We start from the raw sequence: 26,949 nt of genomic DNA on the forward strand, positions 1-26,949 counted from the left end.
GGAGATAATTGTAAATTTCCCAAAACTTCTTCATCAAGAATTTTGGAAAAAAGAGCTATCTAGAAAAGTTATCTTCCTGAAAACACTGTTGTGCTAAACTGAAACACAGCTTTTTCTCAGGAGCTAAGCAGCTACGTTTTCATGTACTAAATAGTTTTATAAGATCATTTTTTAAAACAAAAAATCCCAGAAAGAACTGTCAAGCTAGAACAGCTTACAAAACCCCTTCTGTTATGAACTAGGAAATCAGACAACAAAACTCACGTGAAGCGTGTCTAAACGAACATAAGCTCGAAGAAATGAGCGTGGAAGTCTCCATCCATACTAGCTTTCCCTTTTTTCTTCTTCCTGAGACAAGTGACTCCCTGTCACCCAGGCTGGAGTATAGTGACGCAATCCCGATTCACTGCAACCTCTACCTCCTGAGTTCAAGGGATTCTCCTGCCTCAGCCTCCCGAGTAGCTGGGACTACAGGCGCCCACCATGACACTCAGCTATTTTTTGTATTTTTAGTAGAGACAGGGTTTCCCCATGTTGGCTAGGCTGGTCTCAAACTCCTGACCTCAAGTGATCCTCCCACCTTGGCCCCCTCAAAGTGCTGGAATTACAGGCGTGAGCCACCGCGCCAGGCCATACTAGCTTTTCTGAAGCCTCTTTACTCATTCTTTTGTTCTCTACTCTAGCAGCTAAAGACATCTCCTAAAGAGACAACTAGTGTGCCTCAGTAAGCACTTGGTATTAAGACTAAACTGTGAAAAGCACTAAAATAAATGCATCATTCATCTATGACCTTCTGAGAATACCACCACCTCATATTTGAATAGGTGTCTAGTTATCATGAGAACTTTCATGCACTCATTTGATCCTCTTTAAAAACCACAGGAAACAGGACAAGCCATGTTATCAGCTCTATTTACAGAGAGGGAAATCAATTTGAAAAGGTTACATAGCTTAATCAAGGTCACAAAGTGACTAATTGGCCAAGCTGGTACCCAGTCTTACGACAGTCCAGGGCTCTTTCCTCTACACTGATCCTAAATTGAAAAAAAAAAAACTTTTTTTGGACTGCTCCTGCAGTGTAGGGCTACCCCATTGGCAGAGAGTAGCTGAAAACTTCTGTATCTCTCTATCACAAGAAGTGGACAGGCCTAAAAGGTTTCATATTTAGATGTTTCTTTTTTTTGAAAAAGGTGAAGATCTGGCTGGGCACAGTGGTGCACATACTTAGGTAGTCCTAGCTACACAGGAAGCTGAGGCAGAAGAACTGCTTGAGCCCAGCCTGAGCAACACAGTGAGACTCCATCACTAAAAATAAGAAAATAAATAAATCATACAAAAAATTAAAAATTTTAAAAAGGGGTAAGGGTCCAATGAATTGACTAAGAAATGTGTTGTTGCAAATCAGAATGACCTTGAAAAACCACAGTACTTGCATGCAAAAATATGATCCGATTTAAAAAGTGAATATGCTTAAAACACAACAGAAAAATCAATCAATATATGTATTTCATATTACTGGTTTAAAATTTCTGAATATGCTGTAAAGAGAAAGGTGAAAAATGTCAACTAGACTGGGCGTGGTGGCTCATGCCTGTAATCCCAGCACTTTGGAAGGCCAAGGTGGGCGGATCACTTGAGTTCAGGAGTTCGCAACCAGTGTGGGCAAGGTGGCAAGATCCTGTCTCTACAAAAAAACAGAAAAATTAGCCAGACGTGGTAGCATGCACCTGTAGTCCCAGCTACTTGGGAGGCTGAGACAGAAGAATTGCTTGAGACCAGGAAGTGGAGGGTGTAGTGGGCAGAGATCATACCACTAACCCCTCTAGCCTGAGTGACAGAGTGAGACTCTATCTTAACAAAAAACAAGAGAGAGAGAAAGATCTCAACTGATAAGATACTACGTAATCACATTATCTCTTGCTTGACCAACTTAACAAATATTTCAAAATGTTTATAAAAATCAAAATGGGTCAGCATTGGAAGAAGCTGTAAGTAAAATTTAGGTGTTCTCCACATGAGACAACTGCTATTAATAGAAGACTATGTGACGATATTTTCTCCAAGTTTGGTACAAAGATCAAAAAGAGAGAAAGGCCTAGGAATCTGAATTTTTAAGTACTAGGTTGTTGATGAATATAAAATTTAAAGATGTGTGTTAAAGGTAGAAATAACCTTGGCCTTGGTAGCTGTGGAACTTGTGTGGTTACTTGCTCTGGGCCCTGGTTTTCCCAATGGTAAAACAGAGGAGGTAGGGACACAAACATCCTACTTCATAGAAAAGTTATAAGACTTTAAAGATGATGGTTTATGAAAAGTGATTAACACAGTTTGGACACACAGTAAGCAATAAACAGCTTATTTTTATTCCACTGTGGTGGAAATTTTATTTCTATTTAACAGTTCTGACATTAGCAAATAGTGTACCAAACAGACAAGCTAATACATCGTTACACGATTCTTCTCAACAACTGTTCCCTCAAAAGAAAGCAGTTTTTAAGACCGCCACTCCCATGATTTAAAGAGAACTAGGAGAGGACGAACATAAATCAGTTGTGTCACATCTTAAGGATTAGAATTTAAACATTAAGGCCGGGCGCGGTGGCTCAAGCCTATAATCCCCGCACTTTGGGAGGCCGAGATGGGCAGATCTCGAGGTCAGGAGATCGAAACCATCCTGGCTAACACGGTGAAACCCCGTCTCTACTAAAAAATACAAAAAATTAGCCAGGCGTGGTGGCGGGCACCTGTAGTCCCAGCTACTCGGGAGGCTGAGGCAGGAGAATGGCGTGAACCCGGGAGGCGGAGCTTGCAGTGAGCTGAGATCCGGCCACTGTACTCCAGCCTGGGCAACAGAGCGAGACTCCGTCTCAAAAAAAAAAAAAAGAATTTAAACATTAAAAACAATTTTAATATGTTCACATACATAACTAACACCTGGTTGGACCATGACAAAAACCCACCCTTAACTATAAACAAGGGTAATTTATCATTTATCAAAATCAGGAAACGTTCCTATCTCTGAAGATCAGCGCTCTAAACCAATTATTTAACATGAGGTCTTTTTTAAGAGTTAACACACTGAATGGCTTACAATTAAAAGCCTCTTTTAACCCAAATCACCACCCTCCTTCACTTATCTTTTTTTTTTTTTTTTTTTTTTTTGAGATGGGAGTCTCCCTCTGTCACCCAGGCTGAAATGTAGTGGCACAATCTCGGCTCACTGCAACCTCTACCTCCCGGGTTCAACTGATTCTCCTGCCTCAGCCTCCTGAGCAGCTGGGACTATACAAGCACCCACCATGTCTTGTTAATTTTTTTTGTATTTTTAGTAGTGAAGGGGTTTTACCATGTTGGCCAGGTTGGTCTCAAACTCCTGATCTCAAGTAATCTGCTCACCTCAGCTTCCCAAAGTGCTAGGATTATAGGCATGAACCACTGCACCTGGCCCACTGCTTACACTTAAAAAAAAAAAAATTCCTCCCCCTCCCTAGACTCCTAACCTATTCAGGTTACCAGATTCAGAAAATTATTTTATCTCATCCATTCTTGCCTCCTTTTTTTCTACTAGGGCTATCACAACTCTGGCCTTCATCTCATCTGACAGGAAGGCACGGATTTATACCCTAACCAGAACAACAAAGAACAGGATTTCTGCCTCCACTCCTCTACCCAGGGGCTGCCAAACTTTTTCTGTAAAGGGCCAGATGGCAAATATTTAGGCTTTGCAGGCAACACAGTGTCCGTCTCAACTACACAACTCTTGTCATTATAGTACTAAAGCAGCCAGACAATATTCAAGCGAATGAGTATGACTGTGTTCCGATAAAACTTTACTTACAAAAACTTGCCTTAGACTGCATTTGGCCTACAGGGCATAGTCTGTTGATGGCGCTAATGCAACCAACTAACATCAACTTTGCTAAATTCCATCACAGATCATGTGATTTATGATTTTAAAGTCACTTTCCTTGGCCGGGTGTAGTGGCTCATGCCTGTAATCCCAGCACTTTGGGAGGCCAAGGCAGGTGGATCACGAGGTCAGGAGATTGAGACCATCCTGGCTAACACGGTGAAACCCCGTTTCCACCAAAAATACAAAAAAAAAAAAGGCGTGGTGGCGGGCGCCCGTAGTCCCAGCTACTCAGGAGGCTGAGGCAGGAGAATGACGTGAACCCGGGAGGTGGAGCTTGCAGTGAGCTGAGATGGCACCACTGCACTCCAGCCTGGACGACAGTACAAGACTCTGTCTCAAAAAGTAAAAAATAAAATAAATAAAAATAAAAGTCACCTTTCCTTACCAAAAAAAAATAGAACTCAACATTCCTTGGCCTGATACTCAAAGGCTTCCTCCATGAGTATAATCTTCATTATCCTTGGTCATTTCCTTTTTCCCATACTAGATTCCAAATTGTATTACATGATTGTGGCTCCTTATACTGCTCTAATTCCAAACCTTTGCTCAATGTGTATACAGAATGTCCTTCCTTCTTTCCCTCTAAACATCTACATCTCCCTTGCTTCCCACACTACCATCTAGAACTAAATTCCATCTATCCTCTAAGAAGTCTCCTTCCCTTTACCCAGAAATTCTTCTTCAGCAGAACTTCTATGGCACTTAATCTGTATCTTTTGTGACGATGATTGCTTTTTATCTTTTACCACAGTGAATTATATCTTAGATCCCCTAAGCCTGTGGGCAGAATCTATTTACAAGTCTTTTCTGTATTTCCCACAGCACTTTACAATCAAGAGATTAAAAAACAGGTATTATTGTTTCAAAGAAAATATTCCCAAGACAAACTTATTCTGTATTAAAATGTTATCTAAAAACTAATGACACTGGCTCAACAAATTAAGCCTTCAAAAATTAGTCTCCATCTTATTACCCAGAGGGCAGCATGGCAAAGTGAGAAAAGGAAAAAAGGACAAGACTGACATCCTGATTCAGCCATTGTTGTTCAATTTCTGCTTCCTTCCTTATCTTGTGAAATAGATGTAACCACTGACTACCTGGGAAAACTAGGAATAACTACTACAGCAAATTATTATGCATTATGGTTTTTATAAATAGAAATTTAAGAACAGCTATGTTAACTGCAAGATCCCTATTCTGCCACAAAAAAAAAAAAAAACTGTTGTGCATCCTTTGTTCAGCATTATGAATATAAAGAATAAAGACATGAATGGTCTCGTAACACAGACAAGTTCAGTATACTGTAGATCCTTTCACAGAGAAGTAACACAACATACTGAGTGCTAACCTTCCAGCTATCTAAGTCCAAGGTTATTTCTAAATTATTTTAAGCATAAAGCTAAATATTTAAGAATGAGTTATAACTAAGTTTCTACCAAATTAAAATTAAAACATTGAGGCTTACAACAGCCTACAGGGCTTCCTGATCTCATCTCCTACCACTCATTCTATACCTGGATCACCATGCATGCTCCTGCCACCCTGGGCTTCCTGATGAAAATCCAACAAACTGGGCTCAGTTCTATCTTAAGGCCTTTGCAAGTGTTCTCCATACCTTGAATGCTCTTTTTCAAGATCTTCACAGGTCTTGCTCACACACTTCATATAGATCTCGTTCAAACTATCACCTCCTCAGAGAGGCTTTCCCTGACCACCCTATTTAATATAGACATCTCTCTCCCATAACCATCACCTTCAATCTCCTTAGGCTCTTTCGTTTTATATCTCTTTATAGCACTTGTTAATTAGCCTTCGGTCATTATTCACTTGTTATCTGTCTTTCCTGTTAGGATAAAACTCCCTGAAAACAGTAATATCTCACTGGCTGCTATACACCTTGTAACTAAAATCATGCCTGGAACACACTGAGTACTTGATACATATTAATTTTTAAACTGATGAATAACATATTTGTGAGTGACGAGAAATATTCATCATTGCAACTTACATAATTTCTTTTTTTTTTTTTTTTTTGAGACAGAGTCTCGCTTTGTCACCCAGGCTGGAGTGCAGTGGCGCGATCTCAGCTCACTGCAAGCTCCGCCTCCCGGGTTTACGCCATTCTCCTGCCTCAGCCTCCCGAGTAGCTGGGACTACAGGCGCCCACCACCTCGCCCGGCTAGTTTTTTTTTTTTTGTATTTTTAGTAGAGACGGGGTTTCACCATATTAGCCAGGATGGTCTCGATCTCCTGACCTCGTGATCCGCCCGTCTCGGCCTCCCAAAGTGCTGGGATTACAGGCTTGAGCCACCGCGCCCGGCCAACTTACATAATTTCTTAAACCAGCTGCTTCCAATTAAATCTAGCACGTTGAGGCTACTCCTAGAACAGAGGTTCTTAATTTGGGGCTCCAAGTTTCTGGAAGGAAAGTCTACAGCTTTTCTTTAAATGGTCCCTAATCTCAAAAACATCCTAGACCAGTGATTTATGACTTTGGCTACACCATGGAATCTCCTGGTGAATTTCAGACATACAGATGCTTAGATCTCATCCCCGAGGGTATATTTTTTCTCATCTGTGGTACAACCAAGGACGTCTAAAAAATTACCCAGGTGATTCTAGTGTATAGCAAAAGTTGAGAACCATGCAATTTTAACACAACAAATGTTAACTGGCTGAAAGTCCTCAAAGGTCCTTACAGTGAGAGAAAACAAAAATTGAAAACTACGAATTTTGAAGGAATTGGCATTGCTGGCAAACAGATCAATATACAAGTTCCTGAGTAATTCTATATCATAAAAACATTTTAAACAAAAACTAGTAGCTCTACCTCCACTTAAATACTAACCTGACATTGAGATTTTAGAGCTTACTCCCAGAACACAAATAACATCTTTCACTTAAAACAACGTATTTCAGACAAACATTCACTTCTTAATACGTTACTTATAAAAACCTAAAACTATCAAGGAAACAATACTTTTTGAAGACGAACCAAGAGCTATATTACAACTATGAAGCTCTTTGTAGTTTTATTGCTAAAAATGCCTTTGAAGCAACACATTTCCACCAATTAATGTCCTCATTTAGCCTCAACTGTTACACAGGATGACAGGCCCTGAATTTAGGTGAAACTAATACTGACAACAGACACAAAGGAGAGAGAAAGAGGGAGGGGGAATTTCAGAGATTTATTTAGATCATGCCAAAAGGGTTTGAAAAGAGCAGGTGTCAGACTGACACAGGTGGCAAATTGTTTTCTTTTTGAAGTCAAACAAGCAAACACTGAGTAATAAGCCAATTCACTGATACTAACCTAGGGTTTCATAAGTTACTGGTTTTTATACCTTCATCCAAGTAGCCCTTTTAAAAAAGTGATTAGCAAGATAGAGAGCAAAACAAAATACTAAGTATCTGTAAAATAAATAAATCCAGATGCTTAAATCCATAGTGATAATTTTAAATTATTCCTGGATACTTAGAATCACCATGGAACTCATTCCATCTATCCCTTTCTTTCTTTATTCTTGGCTGTATGGAGATATCTGCTGAAACAGAAGCACCAGGTCATAAGCACATCTGACATAAAACATTACAAACTTAAAGCATTATTTTTTAAAATCTAAAGGGCTTGGGGAAGAAAGCCACACTCCTAGCTATGAAGCCTCTGTGGCTTGACTTCCTGGAAATATTGCAAGGATATTTTTTTGAAGTATTATTCAGTTTCTTTGTTGAGTAAGTTAATTTAGTAAGAAAAGTGCAAACAAAGAAATACACGCAGGTACACAGTTCATCAACGCATTTTAGTTGTGGGGAGAGATCAGGTTTAGGACACAGGAATAAGTATAAAACTATTAAGAGTTGGAAAAGCCCTCTTTAAAATTTCCCTTCTAGAAAGATGGGCACAAGAAAAGCTTTAGCTTTCTATGTCGTTTTACTTAGTAAAATATACACTCTTATTAGTAACTTTATCTTTTATCAAATGCCTGTGGAAATAAATGTTCTGGGATTAACCAGTGAATTTAAAAAAAGCCACAGAAACATATTCCCAAAATGTGGGCTAGAGATGAACAGAATAGCACGGGATACAAAAGCCCACGGGCTGTTTACAAAATGTTTTCACGTACATGACTTTTATGTAACAGGAACAGAATACTAGTATAGAGGAAATGAAGACTACATGGAAGGGTTGGCTACTTGGAGGTGAAGGAGTTAAAGATTTCACGACCCATCAAGAGACCAGGTCATTTATACACTAGATTACCAAACCAGAAAAAGTCTGAGTCCCCTCACTCCGTTACATTTGGAGAATTGCGAATCACCAAAAAAACAAAGTATCAATACAAAGAAGAGAGAGAAAGTAAGACAATCTGACCCTGAAGGAATTGTAACGTGGAGAGAAAACGCAGCCCTACGAGTTGTCTAAGTCAGGTAATATAAGAGCAAAAAAGTTGAACAGCACAAGAGACTATTTCATGAACACCAGATGCCTTGATATGTAAGGGCTTTAAAGAGAAAATACTCCCCTCATGAGCTGCTGCTTCAGTGCCTAGTTCTTCACTCAACTATACCCTCCTCTAAATCAGATGTAGCATTTTGAAATCGACCTCACTCCCTTAACCACACTTAACTTTTGGAGTAGAGGTTAATGAACACACCAGGATAAAACGATGTCTAGTTTGGCAGGAATGGGAGTACAAAAGTAAGGGGAAAAAGACAAGTAAGAACAAAAGCAGTGGCTCACACACCTCACTCTACCCCAGCTAAACTGTGGAAAGCTGACTGGCATATCCACATACTTAAATTATACGTTACTGGAAATGAGGGAGGTGGGGAAATGCTAACATTCTGATTTGTCCCTTAGGAGGATATTCCCCCGTCAGGGTTGCCCTTGAAGAATTTCCAGTTGTAATGCTCACTTCAGCCTCGACCTCTCAGGCTGAAGTGACCTTCCCATCTCAGTTTCCCGAGTAGCTGGGACTACAGGCATCAACCGCAACATCTAGCTCATTTCTTGTGGTTTATTGTACAGATGGGCGTCACTACGTTGCCCAGGCTGGTCTCGAACTCCTTGAGTTCAAGCGATTCCCCATGCCTCGGCCTCCCAAAGCACTGAGATTACAGGCCTAAGCCACCGTGCCCGGGCTCTCACCACAATTTATAAAAGGAGAGAGAATGAAGGGAAGGGTAGAATTTCCTCTTTAAAGGTGGTCTGACTCACCAAACCATCTTCACTGCAAAGCCTTAAACAGTACCAGAATACAGGAAAAGGATATTGTATGCTTTTCTTAGAGCTGGGACAAAGAAATGAGAGGGTGTGGTGGGGGAAGGAGTAAACAATCAGCGCAGAAGTAACCCATATTGTACATGGTTTATACGATGCCATCTCCAGGTTTAATCTTTCCCTTTTATTACTTTATGATTATTTTAATGGAGATGGGGTCTTGCTATGTTGACCACACTGATCTCAAAGTCCTGGCCTCCTAAAGTACTGGGATTACAGATGTAAGCCACCACAAGCAGCCTAATCCCTCAATTTTAGTTTCTTTACCATAAGAGACACAATGCTTACTATACAATTAAAATATGCTATAAAATATTAAATGGAATAACTATACAAAAAGGCATTCCTGGCATTCAGAAAAGTTGATGGTAGCATCCTTTCCCTCTCAAAGATAGGTACTGGAGACCCTAATCCAATAGTTCTCAGCCAGGGATTTTTTTTTTTTTTTTCCTGAGACGGAGTCTGGCTCTTTCGCCCAGGCTGTAGTGTCGCGATCTCGGCTCACAACATCCTCCACCTCCCAGGTTCAAGTGATTCTCCTGCCTCAACTTCCCAAGTAGCCGGGACTACAGGTGTGTGCAACCATGCCCGGCTAATTTTTGTACTTTTAGTAGAGACAGGATTTCGCCATGTTGGCCAGGTTGGTCTCGAACTCCTGGCCTCAAGTGATTCGCCCACCTCGGTCTCCCAAAGTGCTGGGATTACAGGTGTGAAAAGCTGCTCCCAGCATTGGGGATTATTTTGACCTTAGACCAACCCCCAAAAGAGCACATATAATAAAGTCTGGAAAAATTTTGTTGTCTCAACTAGGGTGAGGGATGGTCCTACTGGCATTTAGGGAATAGAGATCAGAGATGCCACCAGACATCCTTACAGTGCACAGAATAGCTTCCCATGACAAATAATTATTAGACCCAAAAGGTTAATGGTGCCTCTGTTAAGAAAACCTGCCTAAAAAAATTCATTTTTGGAAAAACCACATAAACATAGAAAAGGAGAATAACACACTCTAGTTCCTACAATCTATTGGGAAAAAAAAAAAAACCATTTAAAAGATATTATAGGCTAAGTACAGTGGCTCACACCTATAATATCAACACTTCGGGAGGCCGACGCAGGAGGATCACTTAAGTCCAGGAGTCTTAGGCTGCAGTAAGCTACTATCACGCCACTGCACCCCAAACTGGGTGATAGAGTGAAACTCTGTCTCTAAAAAGAAAAGATAGTCTAAGAACAATCCTTTCTTGTGATAGCTATTATTCAAATGACAAAAGTTCAGGGGAAAATCTTGTAAATATCAGAAAAAAGCTTCTCCTCCTAAGCAGTTTAAAAATATGCAGATAGCCGGGCACAGTGGCTCACACTTGTAATCCCAACACTTTCGGGAGGCCAAGGTGGGTGGATCACTTGAGGTCAAAAGTTCGAGACCAGCCTGACCAACACAGTGAAATCCCATCTCTACTAAAAATACAAAATTAGCCAGGCGTGGTAGCTCATGCCTGTAATTCCAGCCACTTGGAAGGCTGAGGCAGGAGAATCCCATGAACCCAGGAGGCAGAGGTTGCAGTAAGCTGAGATGGCACCACTGTACTCCAGTCTGGGCAACAGACCGAGATTCTGTCTCAAAAAAACATTAAGAAAGAATATTCCAGATCATCCAGAAAGTCAGTATCTGATAGTGTTTATATGGAGAACTCCCACACCGGAATGTAAACTCCTAACTCTAGATCCATCTCTTCTCAGGTCTCCCTATCACCTTAGCGCAACCACTAAGGTGATAGTCCTTCCAACCACTCCTTCCTTCTAAGATTTCAGCATTTAATGGCTGTACCATGTATCTAATACTTAGTACACAACGCCTAATTCTTGTTTTTTATTTAAAATACTAAAATGAAACAGAGACAGGGTCTCGCTATGATGCCTATTCTTGTCTAGAACTCCTGGGCTCAAGGGATCCTCTCAAGGAGCTCGGCCCACAATATCCAATTTTAATGCTTCCTTTTCTACTGGAAAGTGGAGGGGAAAGCTGGGAGCAGTGGCTCACACCTGAAATCCCAGCTACTCAGGAAGCTGAGGCAGGAGAATCGCTTGAACCGGGGAGGCGGAGGTTGCACTGAGCTGAGATCACACCACTGCACTCCAGCCTGGGCGACAGAGTGAGATTCTATCTCAAAAAAAAAAAAAAAAAAAAAAAACAGTCACATAAATTACTAATTGAAGACAAGAACCAAGTTTTCAATTCTTCTTAAGCGTTTTCATCATTCCTGATCTAACCACCAGAGAAGTGTTTCCTTGCCCTTTGGTGGCAAGGTTAATCTTGATGATAAATGATCCTGAAAGGCTAGTCTCCAAATAATTAGAACCTTGAAAATGTTTATATTTTTCTCTGCTCGGAAAATTCTGGAACTCCTTTTCTAGGACTGCCACAAGAACACTTTTGACTACCCTCAATGATGACACATTTTAGTTTCCATTCAGATTACCAACTATGGTAACTCCTCTGATCACTGTTTAAGTACTATTTATTAAAGGAACAAACATAAGCTATTGCTCTTGGAAGGCTGGCCTGCTAGGAAATACCCAAGAGCAATTCTGTACCTTATCCTTCCATAAATTAGTCAGCCAATCTTACCATTCAAAGATGAAATTAAAGGCATTTATCTCATCTAGTAATACCATCAGTAAACCATGGAAGCTTAAATAATCTAACATTGCTTTGGACATTATGGAAATGACAACCTCAGCACCTAATAAAATGTAAAGCCAAATATATACATATCACGTCAATGGTCTTGAATGTACACTTACCTTGAAAATTTCAAAGTCACCTCACATTTCTCAACTCTTGGACCTGAGACCTGCTTACTATCAAGTTATCATTGAGAACAAATTAAGAATTCTCAATTGGGAAGTCACCTATTGCACTAAGCAAACTGCCTGCAAATACAAAATTAACCTTTCTACTTACACTATTAAGTCAAACCACTTCTGGTAATGCTTGAGAGTATTTGCATGAGATCAAGTTCATATACAGCTGGGCAGAAGCAAAATGGTCTTAAGCAAGCTTCATTCTGTTTCCATCTTAAAAAGAGAAGACTGGCCTGTCCTCCAACCCTTTTGAATAAGCATCTTGAAAAATTCACTATGCACAGGGTGTGCCCAAAGAATACTTGGTGGAAAAATCTGCTGGGAGAGTGCCAATTTAAAAAGAAAAACATTTTCACCCAGTTGGAAATCTAGAGAAAGAATAGTTGCAGCAATTCAGCTGAAAACTCTCAAGATCTGAAGAAAATTTTAGAAAAACCCCAGATCTTTTTGTTCTTGGAGTAAAATTCTATGAAAGGCAACTAAATGAATCAATGAAGTATTCAACTATGTTAACTTTATGCACCTAAAAAGCAATAACTGAAATTCTGCCTTTGACATTTGACAGTGCAAAAGGCACTAAGTACCTTATTTGTTCTACATAAATGAACTTTATAATCTGCAATAGTTTTTAAATCAACTGTTTCTGGGAAATAATGAAAGAATTTTATTTCGCTTTTTAAAAGAGCAAGAATAACAAAAATTTTTTATTGTTTTGCTTTTTTGGGTGGGGAGGGGTTGGAGGAATCGGGTTAAAATTTTGTTTTCCACTAGAGACTTTTTTTTTTTTTTTTTGAGACCGTCTCACTCAGTGGTCCAGCTGAAGTGCAGTGGCACGATCGATCTCGGCTCACTGCAACCTCTGCCTCCCAGGTTCAAGAGATTCTTATGCCTCAAGCTTTTCAGGTAGCTGGGATTACAGGCATGTGTCACCACACCAGGCTAATTTTTGTATTTTTTGTTTTGTTTGTTTTTGAGACTGAGTCCGCTCTATCGCCAAGGCTGGAGTGCAGTGGCGCAATCTCAGCTCACTGCAACCTCCACCACCCAGGTTCGAGCAATTCTCATCCCTCAGCATCCCGAGTGGCTGGGATTACAGGTACCCACCACCACACCCAGTTCATTTTTGTATTTTTAGTAGAGACAAGGTTTCGTCATGTTGGCCAGGCTGGTTTCAAACTCCTGACCTCAAGTGATCCGCCTGCCTTGGCCTCCCGAAGTGCTGGGATTACAGGCATGAGCCACCACACCCGGCCAGGAGACTTATTTCTGAAGCATAACACTCCAGCAACAGCTTGATTAAGCTAAAAAGATACCCATCTGTTACAGGCCTTTGTCTTCAGTCTCTCACAACACCCACCCCTTTCCAGGTCCACTCAGAACCTTACGCTCAGATTTTTTTTCCACTACAGTAAGTGAACACAACAAAAAATTACAGATACTACAGGGACACACTGGTCCCAGGTTGCCTCATGAGAAAAGCAGGTGAGTGGGCCTGCTGGAGCTTTGCACTAACTCTATGGACTCTGTGGAAATTGCATGCAATGCAGGCTACATGGAGGAGGGTCACTGGGCTGCTCACTATACCTCAGCAAAGCAAAAGGCCTGCCTATGCCTATGACGACAGCCTTTCCCATCACAGCCTGGTCCCACCACAAAACAACAAGCAGGATTTTTCCAAAAGGTACAATCCTAATTTTTCAAGCTTAGGAAGACAAAATGTAACAATTCTCAACAGTTGTCCAGAATTCTTCCTATTCTATTACTCCCCCTTTAGTACTAATACCACAAATGCTAAGAAAAATAACTTCTAGTTCATCCTTCAAGTTTTCTGGTACTCACAAAATCAATAAAAATAACATGTGAAATGTTAATCACAAATCACCTACTCAGACACTGAAATGATAAAAGCAGACTAATGATGAAAACCAATCAGGATAGTCCTCAACTATTTTTTCAATATCCTTTTAAGTTCTATGGTAACTAACTAGATTTACCAGCAAGAGTTTTCTTGAGGAAAATACTAAACACAAAGCACATGCTTACAATTCACCTGTAAGCACAAGGTAAGAATAATGGAGAAAGAATATAAAATACCTTCATATTTCAAAAGAGCTCTTTTTCCAGCATCTGGGGAAATAGCTGTTTGGGGCTTTTCCACATAAGATATAAATCATCCCTTTTGAATGTCAAAAATGTTTAATTTAGCCATTTGATGGGGAAAAAACTTAAATAGTTCAATTCACTGGACTGTTTATTATGTAAAGGAAAACTATTTAAACTTCCCACCATCCCTCCTGGTCAATGCTGGTGTCCACCCACGTACTGTGTGGTCAGAGAGCTTCTAAAGGAGTTACAGCAAACAGCAAAGGTATGTGCCTTCAGGCTGCTCCGTTTCTCAAAACAGAATCTTTTTTCTGTCCTCTACCAATCAGTTCCAGGAGTTATCTTCCATTCAGAAGACAGAACGTGTATGACCACAAGCAAATTATTTAACATATCTATAGTCTTGGGTCTCAACTGTAAAATGGGGTATCATCATCATAAGGAAGATTTAAAGACACCAAACCTAAGCCACCTAACATACACAAAAGTGTGATCAATAAATACTAATTCCTTTCTTTTCTTCCCTTTCTAAAAAAATAACTCCAACCACTTCCTAGATGTTATGTCTGCCCTAGCAAAATGTCCCTCCTCTACCCATCCAACTTTTCTTAAGACAAGGTCTCTGCTGCTCACGCTGGAGTGCAGTGGCACAATCTCGGCTCACTGCAACCTCCACCTCCTAGGCTCAAAGCAATCCTCCTACCTCAGCCCCCCAAGTAAGGTGGGACTATAGGCGCATGCCACCACACCTGGCTACTTTTTTTTTTTGTAGAGAAGGGGTTTCGCCATGTTACCTAGGCTGCTCTAGAGCGCCCGGGCATCTGCACGCTTCGGCCTCCCAAAGTGCTAGAATTACAGGAGAGAGGCACCACACCCATATAATCCATCCAACTTCTACTCCACAAAAGAAAAAGAGTAATAGGGTATTGTAGGCTTAAGGATGTATTTGGTTAAGATACACATGGCCATTATACCTTTCCTCAAAAAATACGTATTACCAAATTAATTTATAATAGTCTTTTGAATATAAACATAAACGCCGTATTTTACATGATGGTTGGTAGACCTCTTTTCATCAATCAAATCTAATGAACAATTTGATTCTGTTTCCACTAAAAAAGCTAGTGCTTATGCCCAGGAGATAGGTAAAGAGCCTAGCTTATTATCTTGATCTCTTATTAGCTGTGTGACATTAAGTTACTTAAACTTTCCATTCCACAGTTTGAGTCTGTAAAATGAAAATTATCTATCTCATTGTACTGTTGGAGGATTACATAAACTAAATTTGTAAAAAGCTCTTTATAACTGCCGGGCGCGGTGGCTCAAGCCTGTAATCCCAGCACTTTGGGAGGCCGAGATGGGCGGATCACGAGGTCAGGAGTTCGAGACCATCCTGGCTAACACGGTGAAACCCCGTCTCTACTAAAAATACAAAAAACTAGCCGGGCGAGGTGGCGGGCGCCTGTAGTCCCAGCTACTCGGGAGGCTGAGGCAGGAGAATGGCGTAAACCCGGGAGGCGGAGCTTGCAGTGAGCCGAGATCGCGCCACTGCACTCCAGCCTGGGTGACAGAGCCAGACTCCGTCTCAAAAAAAAAAAAAAAAAAAAAAAAGCTCTTTATAACTAAAGAGCTAAAAACAATTCAACATATGTAGGCTATTATTTCTCTACCAGGATGTCTCAACTGTTGTCTGATTAGGCAAAGTTGGTTAAAAACGTTGTTTCCGGCAGGGCGCGGTGGCTCATGCCTGTAATCCCAGCACTTTGGGAGGCCGAGGCGGGCAGATCACGAGGTCAGGAGATTGAGACCATCCTGGCTAATATGATGAAACCCCATTTCTACTTAAAAAAAAAAAAAAAAAATTAGCCAGGCGTGGTGGCGGACGTCTGTAGTCCCAGCTACTTGGGAGGCTGAAGCAGGAGAATGGTGTGAACCCGGAAGTCAGAGCTTGCAGTGAGCCCAGATCATGCCACTGCACTCCAGCCTGGGCGACAGAGCGAGACTCTTGTCTCAAAAAAAAAAAAACCAAAAAACGTCGTTTCCTAGCTCACCCAAATCAGTTGTTCAGTCAAAATCCTCCTGGGTTCTCAGGTTTCAGACTAATTCAGTCCCAAAGACTCTAAACTCTGCCACCCTGTTTCTTCCCAGGATACATCTCTGGCAAGTACCAGAGAAACAAACAGTGTTGAAACTGCAATTAAAGGGAGAGCAAGAAAATGGCACTACACATACAAGGGTGTTCAATTCCCTGGCACATGCCCTCTATTCTATTAGGCCTAAGTAAAACAACTTATAAGAACATGATTTTAAACGAACTATGACACCTCTCTCTGGGTGCCATTCCCCAATCTCCCCATTTCCCCCGCCCCCAAAACAATTTTCTCTACAATTCTTCTTACCTGAGTTCTGAATATAATCTACATGATTACTACACTGCTACTAAATAGGCTGCCAGAACAAACCACAATATTCACAATTTAACAGCAAATTTTCAGTATATTCTGTTTGCGGAGCAGACCCTACAGAAACTTTCATCGGACTTAAAATAATTTCAAAGCAATTTTGTCTACCATGGTGCAAGAAACCTTTTTTCACACTTATAGAAATATAATATCAAACAGGATACAGTTGTCACAAAGCCTTAACTAATAAGAATCAAAACTGGTTAAGATTTCTTCTTATGTTTACTATATACTAAACCCCCTTGGTTTCAAATCTATATAAACTCAATGTTTTCTTTACATTGGATATTTAAGCATAATTTTCCCAGATGCACAACAGAAAATTGGAAAAAGATAATTCGTTGGTAAACATGAAAGGACATGGCCTTAGGCACAAATTTCTACCCAGCTTGCAAAATACTCTAGTCCACTTTGGTCCATGTTTAGGGAGGCGGGGAAATGAATTAAAGTACCATCCATTTAAAATAGAATGTGGCCCCATGCTTTCCCTTTTCTAGTTAAATCTATTTGTTTTATCACACTGACAGAGCCTAATCGGGGGCTCTGCACAGGACACTCCAGGTATACCCAACAGATGAAAATATTTAAATAAAAATTAATGAATGCCTACCTCATCTGCTCCTTCTCCATCTTGACATATCCATCGAATGTAGTTACCCCTGCCAAACAAAAATCTGGGAATCACCCATGGCACCTCTTCCCTTTTGCTCACCACATGCAATCAGTCACAAGCCCTCATCACCCCTATCTCCAATAACCAATTACCTTAAATCTTTCCTGCCAAAAGCTGAGTCCACTATTCAGCTAACTGGTTAGCCTAAATTCACCTCTATTCCCCTTCTCCACACAAGCGGGGTCTGAAAAATACAAATCATGTAAGCCATGTCAATGGCTTCACAATAAAAATTTTAACTTTATGTAATCAACAAGGCCATCTGTATGATCTGGCAACTAGCTACCTCTCTGGTCTCATTTCTCGCTACTCGTAAAATACACTAAACTTCGCTCTGTTCTTTGAGAGAGTCAAGCACCTTCCATTTCCAGGACCTCAGCATGTCCTGTTTCCTTAAATCAGCAGCAAAACCCCATTCCCTCTTATCCTTCGGGTCTCAGCTTACATGTCATTTCCTTCAGAAGACTCACCATCACATCCCCACCACATGCTGACTAGATATATCCAATATGCACCCTCAGAGATCACTCTGAACTTTGTCCCTGTAGCACCCACAACAATCATAAATATATCATCATCCATGTAATTACCTGCTTAAATATTAATCTCTCTCTAGTCTATATTCCCCATGAGCGCAAGACAAGGATTGTATCTTTCTTACTCACCACTGTATGCCTAGCATCCCAGCATGTGTAGCAGGCATTCAATGTAGATTTAATGAATGAATTAATCAAATCCAAACTCCTCCAATGAAAGTTTTCAGGTTTCTGTACAGATCAGTTCCTCCCCCTGTTTATAGAAGATTATTTGGAAGCTGATTTCCTCATTTTTATTTTTTGAGAGACAGGGTCTCACTTTGTCGCCCATGCTGGAGTTTAGTGGCACGATCACAGCTTACCCAAGACTTGAACTCCTAGGCTCAACCCATCTTCCTGTCTCAGCCTCCTGAGAGCTGGGTTTACAGGCTCAAGCCACTGCACCCAGCCATTTCCTCATTTTTAACACTTGCTGGAACTTGTAAGGAATATGGAAAACTTCATTCTTAAGACTCTAGTAAAGAACCTGGACTCTCACGAGCTATTAAGGTTATTTTGCAAACAGTACTGAAATGCTTCTGGTAACCTTTATCTATTGCTATAGTCAGCCAGGCTTGAAACTTCAATCACCTATGATGATCCCTCCCGTAACTGACCCCACACATCACAGTTATTAAGTCCCATTCAGTTTACCTCTACATCATTTCTGCAATTATCTCTTTTTCTTCTCACATTACATTTATCATCTGTACCTATACTACTATGTCTTCAACATATCCCATTCCCACGGAGCCACCAAAGCCCTGTAACTTTCAACTTGTCTTCTCTGTGTGCCTTGTGCCATCTGCCTATACTGACCTCTCAGAAGGTCACAACCAAAAGAAAACTGTCTATCAAAATATTTGCCATCCTTCAAGACTCATTTCTAACATTACCTAGTACCAGGCACTGTTCTAAACATTCATCTTTGTCTTACTAAGTTCTTCACTCCCTTCACTCTTTAAACTTCTTGAGAATAGAAACTTAGCTTATTCATCTGTTATCTCTTGTGTCTTACACATTTACTAAGTACTTATTATATGACTAACACTACCATAAAAGAGTATGTTCACTTCAAAGAACAAAAACAACAATCACAAGGTAGCAGAAAACACTACAGCAACTGTATCTATGGTAAATGGGTAACCCCCAAATCCCTGATGCCTAAGTTCCTTTCTTCAGAATCCCACAACAAGCACTAAGAATAATTTTCACTACCTACGTATCTTCTCAGGAAAAAAAATGAGAAGGGAATAGAAGAAAAAAACACAAGTTCCTATTTCTGCCACCTGACGTCATGTGCAGATTAGGAGAAAAGCCAAGGGGCACTAAATCAAAGGTGTTCAACAAATGAAAGTTTACTCATCTCTGAAGTAAATTCTGTAAGAATACAATGAAATTATTCCCACATTTCTATTCCATACATCAAGAAATACGATAATCACTTTAATGGACTATGAAAAGTAAATAAACCAAAGAAATGAAGGTATTAAAAGAACCAAAGCTTTAAGTCACAAGTCAAGAAATCTGTTTTGTTTCAAGTTATACCAGTGCTTTGCTAAGTCCTTTGCCTCAGCTTCCCCCATGCAAAAAATGGTAATGAGAACAGTTCCATTCATGTTAAAGATAAATAGTCACATTTCAAAGTAGTTTGAGACTTAAAGGTCACATAGGGTCAGCTCCCTCACTTTAATTAGAAAAATGGTTACATTAGTCCTACAGCTAGTTTTTAGCAGAGAAGGGTTTAGCTGAGAAGACTTGGGTATCCTGGGTGATGTTCCTCTCAACCCACCACTCTATGAAATGCTAAAGAGTAGAAAAATGATAGCCAGGTGTTCGGTGCACACCTCCAGCAACTCCAGAGGCTGAGGCAGGAAGACCACTTGAACCTGGGAAGCAGAGACTGCAATAAGCTGAGATCACACCTCTGAACTCCAGCCCAGGTGACAGAACGAGACTGTCTCTCAAACATATACATACATACAAACACACATAAAAAGTAAAAAATGACAAACCAATTTGATTGCCACTTTGGCAACATCATCTGTGTATTCTTAACAAATTCAAGAGTTACAATTTGTTATTTATTTATTTATTTATTTATTTTTGAGACGGAGTCTCGCTGTTATCCATGCTGGAGTGCAGTGGCGCGATCTCAGCTTATTGCAGTAGCTGGGACTACAGGCACCCGCCACCACACCTGGCTAATTTTTTGTATTTTTAGTGGAGACGGGGTTTCACCGTGTTAGCCAGGATGGTCTCGATCTCCTGACCTCGTCATCCACCCATCTCGGCCTGGTAATCCTAGCTACTCAGGAGGCTGAGGCAGCAGAATCGCCTGAACCCGGGAGGCAGAGACTGCAGTGAGCCAAGATCGCGCCACTGCACTCCAGCCTGGGCAACAAGAGCAAGACTTGGTATCAAAAAAAAAAAAAAAAAAAAAATTTCCCCAGGGTGAGAAAACTCACTGCAATCAAGACCATCAAAAATTAAAATAAGCGCTTTAGTGTCACTGAACTGCATCTATAGTTTATTTTTACCCAATCTTGATCTGAAACAGACTTCAGGAGACTATTAGTCAAAACACAGGTTAGCATACATTCAACCAGAAATAAAAACATGAAAACAGGGAAACAAAATGAAGCTATTAAAAAGGTACAACAAAAAGATCCACAAGTTTAGCTCTAAACTTCCAGATGTCAATAGGAAAACAGAAACCTAGTGAACAATTACAGCACCCAGGTAATAAAAACAGACTAAAAGCTTAGACAAACATACAATTATTCTTGGCTGCACAACTTTCTCCCTGAGGTCCTTATACAGAAGGCATTACAGAATACAGAGAATATCCTCAACAATATTTCAGTAATCACAATGAAATGGTTTATGAGGTTATTTTTATACTGAACTTCAAGATAAGCCTAGAGTAACACTTGGGAGAAAAAAAAGAAAAAAAAAAACAACAACTCTGGGGAGAGAGAAAAAAGAGGGGAAAAAAAAAAAGAAAAAACACACACACCTTAGGAGAGAGAGACCTACATAATGTGGTCCAGGTACCCAGAACACTGCTGATTTAAGAGCACAATAAAGAGAATTTCTAGAAAAAAAAATACTATTTTAACAACAAGTACTTACTATATAGAAGTTTATAAGCACAGGGCCCAGAAAACGAAAACCAAATTTAGCAAAATATGGAATGGGTCCAGAAATTAAACAAAATTGCAGGGGAAAAAAAAGAGACAACTCTAAGAGGGAAAAACAAAGAATATAAAAAAGAAAGAACAGCAAGCACAACTCAGCAAATACATTACATACATATGATAATTAAATACTTTTATTTCTACATCTACAATTAAGAATTAAACATTAAGATATTTATGGAAGCATGCAGCTTCCTTAATTCCATATTCAAGGAGATAAAGTTTAAATTCCTGTACCTTCCACAGTGATGACTTATATCATTGTTTAGTGACATCATATCAAACCCAAGATACTGCAGAATTTTCAAAGAAGCAGTTATATGTCCACTGTACCAAGGAAGGAAGGTATGTGAAATATTTCATGAAGATTTTCCAAAAACAGTTTAAAACAAAAAGAGCAAGAGTTTTAAACCAAACATAAAATCAGTCAACCATAAAAATTAATAAAAAAGAAACCCTCTCTAAAGTCTCATTTAGCAATATAGTTTACTGTCAAGTAATACAATGATGAACATACAATCTGCTAAACATTCAACAACATAGAAAAATTAATCATTCTACAGCTAGCATGTACCAACGACATAGAATGGATCACTGTTTCTCCTCTGGGAAGTGGCAAAGAAAAAACAATTGAATTCTTAGTGAAGAAAGGGATTGTAATTTCCACAGAACTATCCACTTGCAATTTAAGCAACATAATTTAAAAACAGCTCATTCCAACAGTCTCCTCTATTAAATATTTTCATTAGGGCTGCCTAGATGAAACCTAGCCCACCATATTATATCTTGGGCAAAAGAGTAAAATACAGACCGGCTGCTGAAAGGGAGCGCGGGGAGCTGAAATTCATCAGCTGGGTCAAGTTCCTGAAGAATTAACTAACTACATTCTAGGATTCATTTCTCAGCATCAAAGAACAACTTTTTCTTCTTCTTTTTAAATTAAAGCAATGCCTCCATTCTCATTGTCTGGCCAACTGCTGAAAACTTTTAAAATACTCAGAAGATCAACAAACACTTGGCTAAACAAATACCAGCCTTAAAAGTCAACCCGGTGATCCTGCTCAACAAGAACTTTAAAGTATTTATGCTTTACTGGTGGTTTTGGTTTCCACAAAAAAAACTTTTTTTTTTTTTTTTTTTTTTTTTTTTTGAGATGGAGTTTCGCTCTTGTTGCCCAGGCTGGAGTGCAATGGCACAATCTCAGCTCACCACAACCTCCGCCTCTCAGGTTCAAGCGATTCTCCTGCCTCAGCCTCCCGAGTAGCTGGGATTACAGGCGTGTGCCACCAGGCCCAGCTAATTTTGTATTTTTAGTAGACGGGGTTTCTTCATGTTGGTCAAGCTGGTCTCGAACTCCCGACCTCAAGTGATCCACCCACCTCAGCCTCCCAAACTGCGGGATTACAGGCATGAGCCACCATGTCAGGCCCTAAATACAATTACAATATGCGAAAAGAGCATTTACTTCAGAGTACTTTCAGTACCCAAATTTTCTTTAATATGATCTAATGCATGAAAATTCTACTTTTTAAAGTATCATTCAGTTGATTTAATTGCAAGAGGATTCAACTGATCCCAAAATGTTTCCTAAAAGCCATCCTTTGGCTGTTCTTATACACTTCACACCCTTCCAAACCATAAACCATTATGTGAGAAGAATGTGTAGAACTAAGTAGTAAATGAATAGACTTAAGGTTTTTTCAAGTCACTAAATTATCCTATAGAATAAGAACAATTCTCTCAGCTATTTTTATTTCATTGGTTTGTAACACTTACCTACAACAGTACCAAAACTCAGAAATGTTTTCAATGCAATGTATCCTGAGAACAATAAGCTTAATCTAGATGTTTTTCTGTTAAAGACTCAAAATAAGTACATGCAATTTAAAATCCTTTAACTACAGTGTTTATTATACTTCTCAGCACAAAATATTTAACATTAACCAAGATATTTTTAAAGCAGTGATTTAAACAGCAAAGTTAGGGGGGATAATGCCATGAATATTAGCAAGCTGAATTAAGCTACTAATCCATTCAAAGAAAGGTGGGTTACAGAAGAAGCAAGCCTCTGAAACATATTTGCTTTAAATCTAAACACAGAAGTGAACTTGAGCACAGTGAACTAACAAATGATAATGGAACTAGGTCTACAAGGAAGAAATTCAGCAAAAATTATCCATTTCTTCCCTCAAAATAGAAAAAAAAAAAAGTTTCATTTCAGATACAATATGTTATCCATGCAGATAATATAAACAAAATTGGGGAACCAGAAAATTTACTTTAAAAAATCACGGCTGTCTCAACAACCAAACACTCCAGTGAAAATCGTAGTCATCTTTTAATACAGTCAAGGAAACACCAATTCTTCCCACATATTCATCCTTTTCAGCCTTTTCTAGTAAGTCAGCCTCTAGCAAAGAGGAAATGAAAGAGGATCTACTAGTCAACTATCCTGCCCCTCTTTTCCAACTCCTCATGCTACCTCTCAAGTCTAAGATTCCTAAGTAGATAAATGCACTTATTTAACATTTAAGTATGTTATAATATAGTACTGCTTTATCTAAGTACATAGATGCTGAATCGGGAGTGACAAGAGTGAAACGTCTCTGTCTCCACCATGCCAATTTGGAGCGCCACCCTTTAAGCTTATGTAAAATTTTCTCAAATCAACAGATTTAGAAAAACCAGTAAGACGAGGTGGGCAGATCATGAGGTCAGGAGTTCGAAGCCAGCCTAGTCGACAAGTGAAACTCTGTCTCTACTTTAAAAAAAAAAAAAAAAAAAGAAAGAAAGAAAGAAAGAAAGAAAAGAAAAAGATTAGCCTGACGTGATGGCGGGTGCCTGTAATTTCAGCTACTCAGGACACTGAGGCCCAAGAATCACCTGAACCCGGGAGCCAGAGGCTTCAGTGAGCTGAGATCACACTACTGCACTCCAGCCTGGGTGACAGAGCGGAACTCAGTCTCCCCAAAAAAAAAAAAAAAAAAAAAAAAAAGTAAGAATTTATTCCACATACATTAATACATTTAACTCAGCTTAACAAATCTAATTAAAATTGGCTTTTTTTTTTTAAATAGGAAGACAGGTTGTGAAAGTGGACTGTGCTTGGAGGCAATGAAATATTCTGAAGCATTTTCTAATTGTCAGTCCTTAAAATGTAAGAAAACCTCAAGTGTTAAAATTGAAGACTGGATATGCTCTCTGCTCAAAGTTCAATCAAAATCAACTGTAATTTCCTACAAAGGTAACTAGGTCAACTCAACATTTGTCCCTGCTTACTGGAAACAACAAAATCTGAACAATCAGGCCATTAACTTGTCATGTCCTATATATAGTTTCAAAAGAAATCTAATTATTCACTCTTAAAGAGGTACTAGTACAATTTTACACATAAGATGTCTCCTAGTTTTTTTTCTTAATAAGACTTCAAAAGGAAATTACCACCATTTAGACTACAACACCACAACACTACAGCAAAAATATCTTCCATTTCTTCACTAACATGTATATGCACTCACCTACCTAACACCAGGGAAAAAAACAAATGGAACCTAGACACCTATGTACAAAGAATCATATTCTCTCCATGGTAGGGATTCATTCATTCTTCCCTGCGCCAACATTTCTCAAGAATGCTATCATGCATGAGGTCTACTCACAGGGGTACATGGCGCTGCTCGGGATCAGCTCTGGTCAGTTCTTCCTCTTCAATATCAGACTCCCCTCCTGAACTACTGTCAGTGACATCTGAATCAAATGCTTGTTCACTGCACCTCAAGTTGGCTATGCCACTAGCTGTAAATCTCTCCAGCTCTTCTGAAATTGAATCGCTTTTCAGAAAGTTGCTAAGTCCCTCTGAAGTGGTGGTCTCACTGGCAGCTTTTCTCAAGGCAGCTTCAGCCTTTCGAGTCAGCATCAACTGGCTCCGTGGTCTCAAGGATTCCAAGTTTGGCAGTTTGCTCAAAGTCTTCTCCAAAAATCCACCCAGCTGATGTTGTATATGCCTCTCAACCTGCTTGGCTTGCACAACCTGTAAGCGCTTTTGTAATCTGCGGGCACGGCTCTCAATGTCAGCCTGTCGCCGCAGTAAAGCTGTTATCCTTGTGTCAGAATCTAAAGCACTGAAAAGAATGGAAGACAGGGGAGACTTTTTACCCTCTAATTTGACACCCCCCAAGTTAGAGCTGGAGTCTGTACCAGGTGATAACCTACTGCTTCCTTGAAGTGCCGGCTGTTCCATGGAATTGACAGAAGATTTGTTTGCAGTGCTATTATTGCTATATAAAGTTGTGTGTTCTACATCAAGGCTTCTATGTGGAAGAGTGCAATTGGTCATACCCCCCTTCAAGTCCCCAGATTCAGATCCTCCCACTTCACCCCCATGAAGAGCAGATGAAGTGAGAGCCCGTTTTCCCCCATTGAGGGAAGTGGAATTGTCATGATCAGAATGTGTTGAACTTTTAGTCAATTTCTTAGCCAACCCATTTACAGGTGCTTGTGGCAGAGCTGTTTGACCACTCGTATTCATGGTTCTAAGATTTTCTAAGGAAAACTCCAAAACTGGCTGTCTCCCCAACAGCTCAGCTCGGAGTTCATAGGACTGAGATAAGAGAGGATGAGATTTAAGGACTGTCTGCTTGCTGAAGACCCCTTGCAACTTCAAAGACTCCTTTGAGGGAACAGATGTTACATCAGAGCAGAGATAAGATGCCACCAGTGGTTGCAGCTTTCCCAAGTCTTCCTTGGTAGAATTATTTCGGAAATCTAGGCTGGGATCCTCTGCAGCAATGGCTTTTCTTTTGGTTCCGTTGGCAGCAATAAGGATGTTGGCGTTGCCGTTATTTTCGGCACTGCCAGGGGACAAGGTAGAGGAGGGGGGAGCCAGTTTGAACCGGATATGGTGTGCTTCAGCTGCTGCGTCAGTGAGAGCGGGCGCCATCGCAGCCATTCAGCACAGAGAGACAGGAAGTCCAGCCTCTCCCGATGCCGAGGCCGAGGCCGAGGCCAGCTCCACGGCCCCTTACTGCCTCCCCAGAGAACAGACTAGAAGAGAAAGGAGAAAAGAATGTTAGAAATACAAGCACATTTAAAAACACATATATTTTTAACAAAAGCACTACTTGAGTGCTGTTGTCTAAACTGCCTCCAGAAAGAAAGCACTCTGGAGCTAATTGTACCAGTTATTCGAGAGACCCAAATATCTTTCAACTGAAAGAAAGGGGGAGGCAAAATCCCTGCACAAGAGAAAGAATTGCACCCTTCTTCTTGTCATTTGTTACTACAGACTGAAAGTTGCCAAAACACAAGTTCGATTCGGAGAAAATCACAGATTGTTAAAATTAAATCATCTGCATTAAAAAAAAAATTTTTTGTTGAAATAAATGGATTTAAAGCAAGACACATCAAACTAAACAATAATTAAACAGAAAAAATTAGTATGGAATTCCCGTGTTCACAAAAAAAAGTATGCCAAATATCACAGGTCTGTGCATTTCTCTGGCCAGGGAATCCAGTTTTCATCAGCTTCTCACTTCACTAGAAGTACAGATTATACTACAGAGCTAACTGTACCTCATCTGTAATACCAACTTGTTTCATCAGTTTTCTTTTCTTTCAGATCAAAGTGCTCATCAGTATCTTCTCTACTAGCTTCTTCCTTTCAGCCTAGGAATTTACTTAAGTATCTTCTGTCCTCAGTACAGCCTCTCTCTCATATTTAATTGCCCAACATCTCTCCCTTTACCCCAAAACTTTTAAAGAATAGTATAAATAACTGTCTCTGCACTCTTCACTCTTCCATAATCTGGATTTCATCCCCTACTGCTCTGGCAAAGGTTACCAGTAATCTTATTACCAAATCCAATGGTCAAG

At 40.0% G+C, this 26,949-nt stretch overlaps 1 protein-coding gene and 3 long non-coding RNA genes across 47 annotated transcripts in view; 1 reads left to right on the forward strand and 3 right to left on the reverse strand.

The window, feature by feature from the left end:
- The window catches only part of KANSL1 (KAT8 regulatory NSL complex subunit 1), a 196,535-nt gene that overhangs the window by 116,387 nt on the left and 53,199 nt on the right, over nucleotides 1-26,949 (reverse strand). For 39 of the 44 annotated variants that reach the window (XM_077972226.1, XM_077972224.1, XM_077972223.1 and 36 more), the window contains one exon: nucleotides 24,738-26,121. The exons of 4 other annotated variants lie outside the window; for them this stretch is intronic. In XM_077972226.1, coding sequence (XP_077828352.1) covers nucleotides 24,738-26,026 — 1,289 coding nt within the window. In that variant the 5' untranslated portion in view covers nucleotides 26,027-26,121. Of the gene's footprint in view, nucleotides 1-17,240; nucleotides 17,290-24,737; nucleotides 26,122-26,949 lie in introns of those variants that run through there. One more of the 44 variants, XM_077972232.1, reaches the window with a different exon arrangement.
- LOC144335819 (uncharacterized) lies at nucleotides 1,172-13,088 on the reverse strand. The gene is made up of 3 exons (XR_013407010.1): nucleotides 11,605-13,088; nucleotides 9,009-9,736; nucleotides 1,172-1,279 (listed from the first exon to the last, which is right to left on the reverse strand). It is a non-coding gene; the product is annotated as an uncharacterized LOC144335819 (long non-coding RNA).
- On the forward strand, nucleotides 3,380-7,746 carry LOC144335821 (uncharacterized). Its single transcript, XR_013407012.1, has 2 exons — nucleotides 3,380-3,994; nucleotides 6,780-7,746. It is a non-coding gene; the product is annotated as an uncharacterized LOC144335821 (long non-coding RNA).
- Nucleotides 22,394-24,077, reverse strand: LOC144335822 (uncharacterized). The gene is made up of 2 exons (XR_013407013.1): nucleotides 22,995-24,077; nucleotides 22,394-22,457 (listed from the first exon to the last, which is right to left on the reverse strand). It is a non-coding gene; the product is annotated as an uncharacterized LOC144335822 (long non-coding RNA).

Source organism: Macaca mulatta, chromosome 16, assembly GCF_049350105.2.
Source record: "Macaca mulatta isolate MMU2019108-1 chromosome 16, T2T-MMU8v2.0, whole genome shotgun sequence".
NCBI lineage: Eukaryota > Metazoa > Chordata > Mammalia > Primates > Cercopithecidae > Macaca > Macaca mulatta.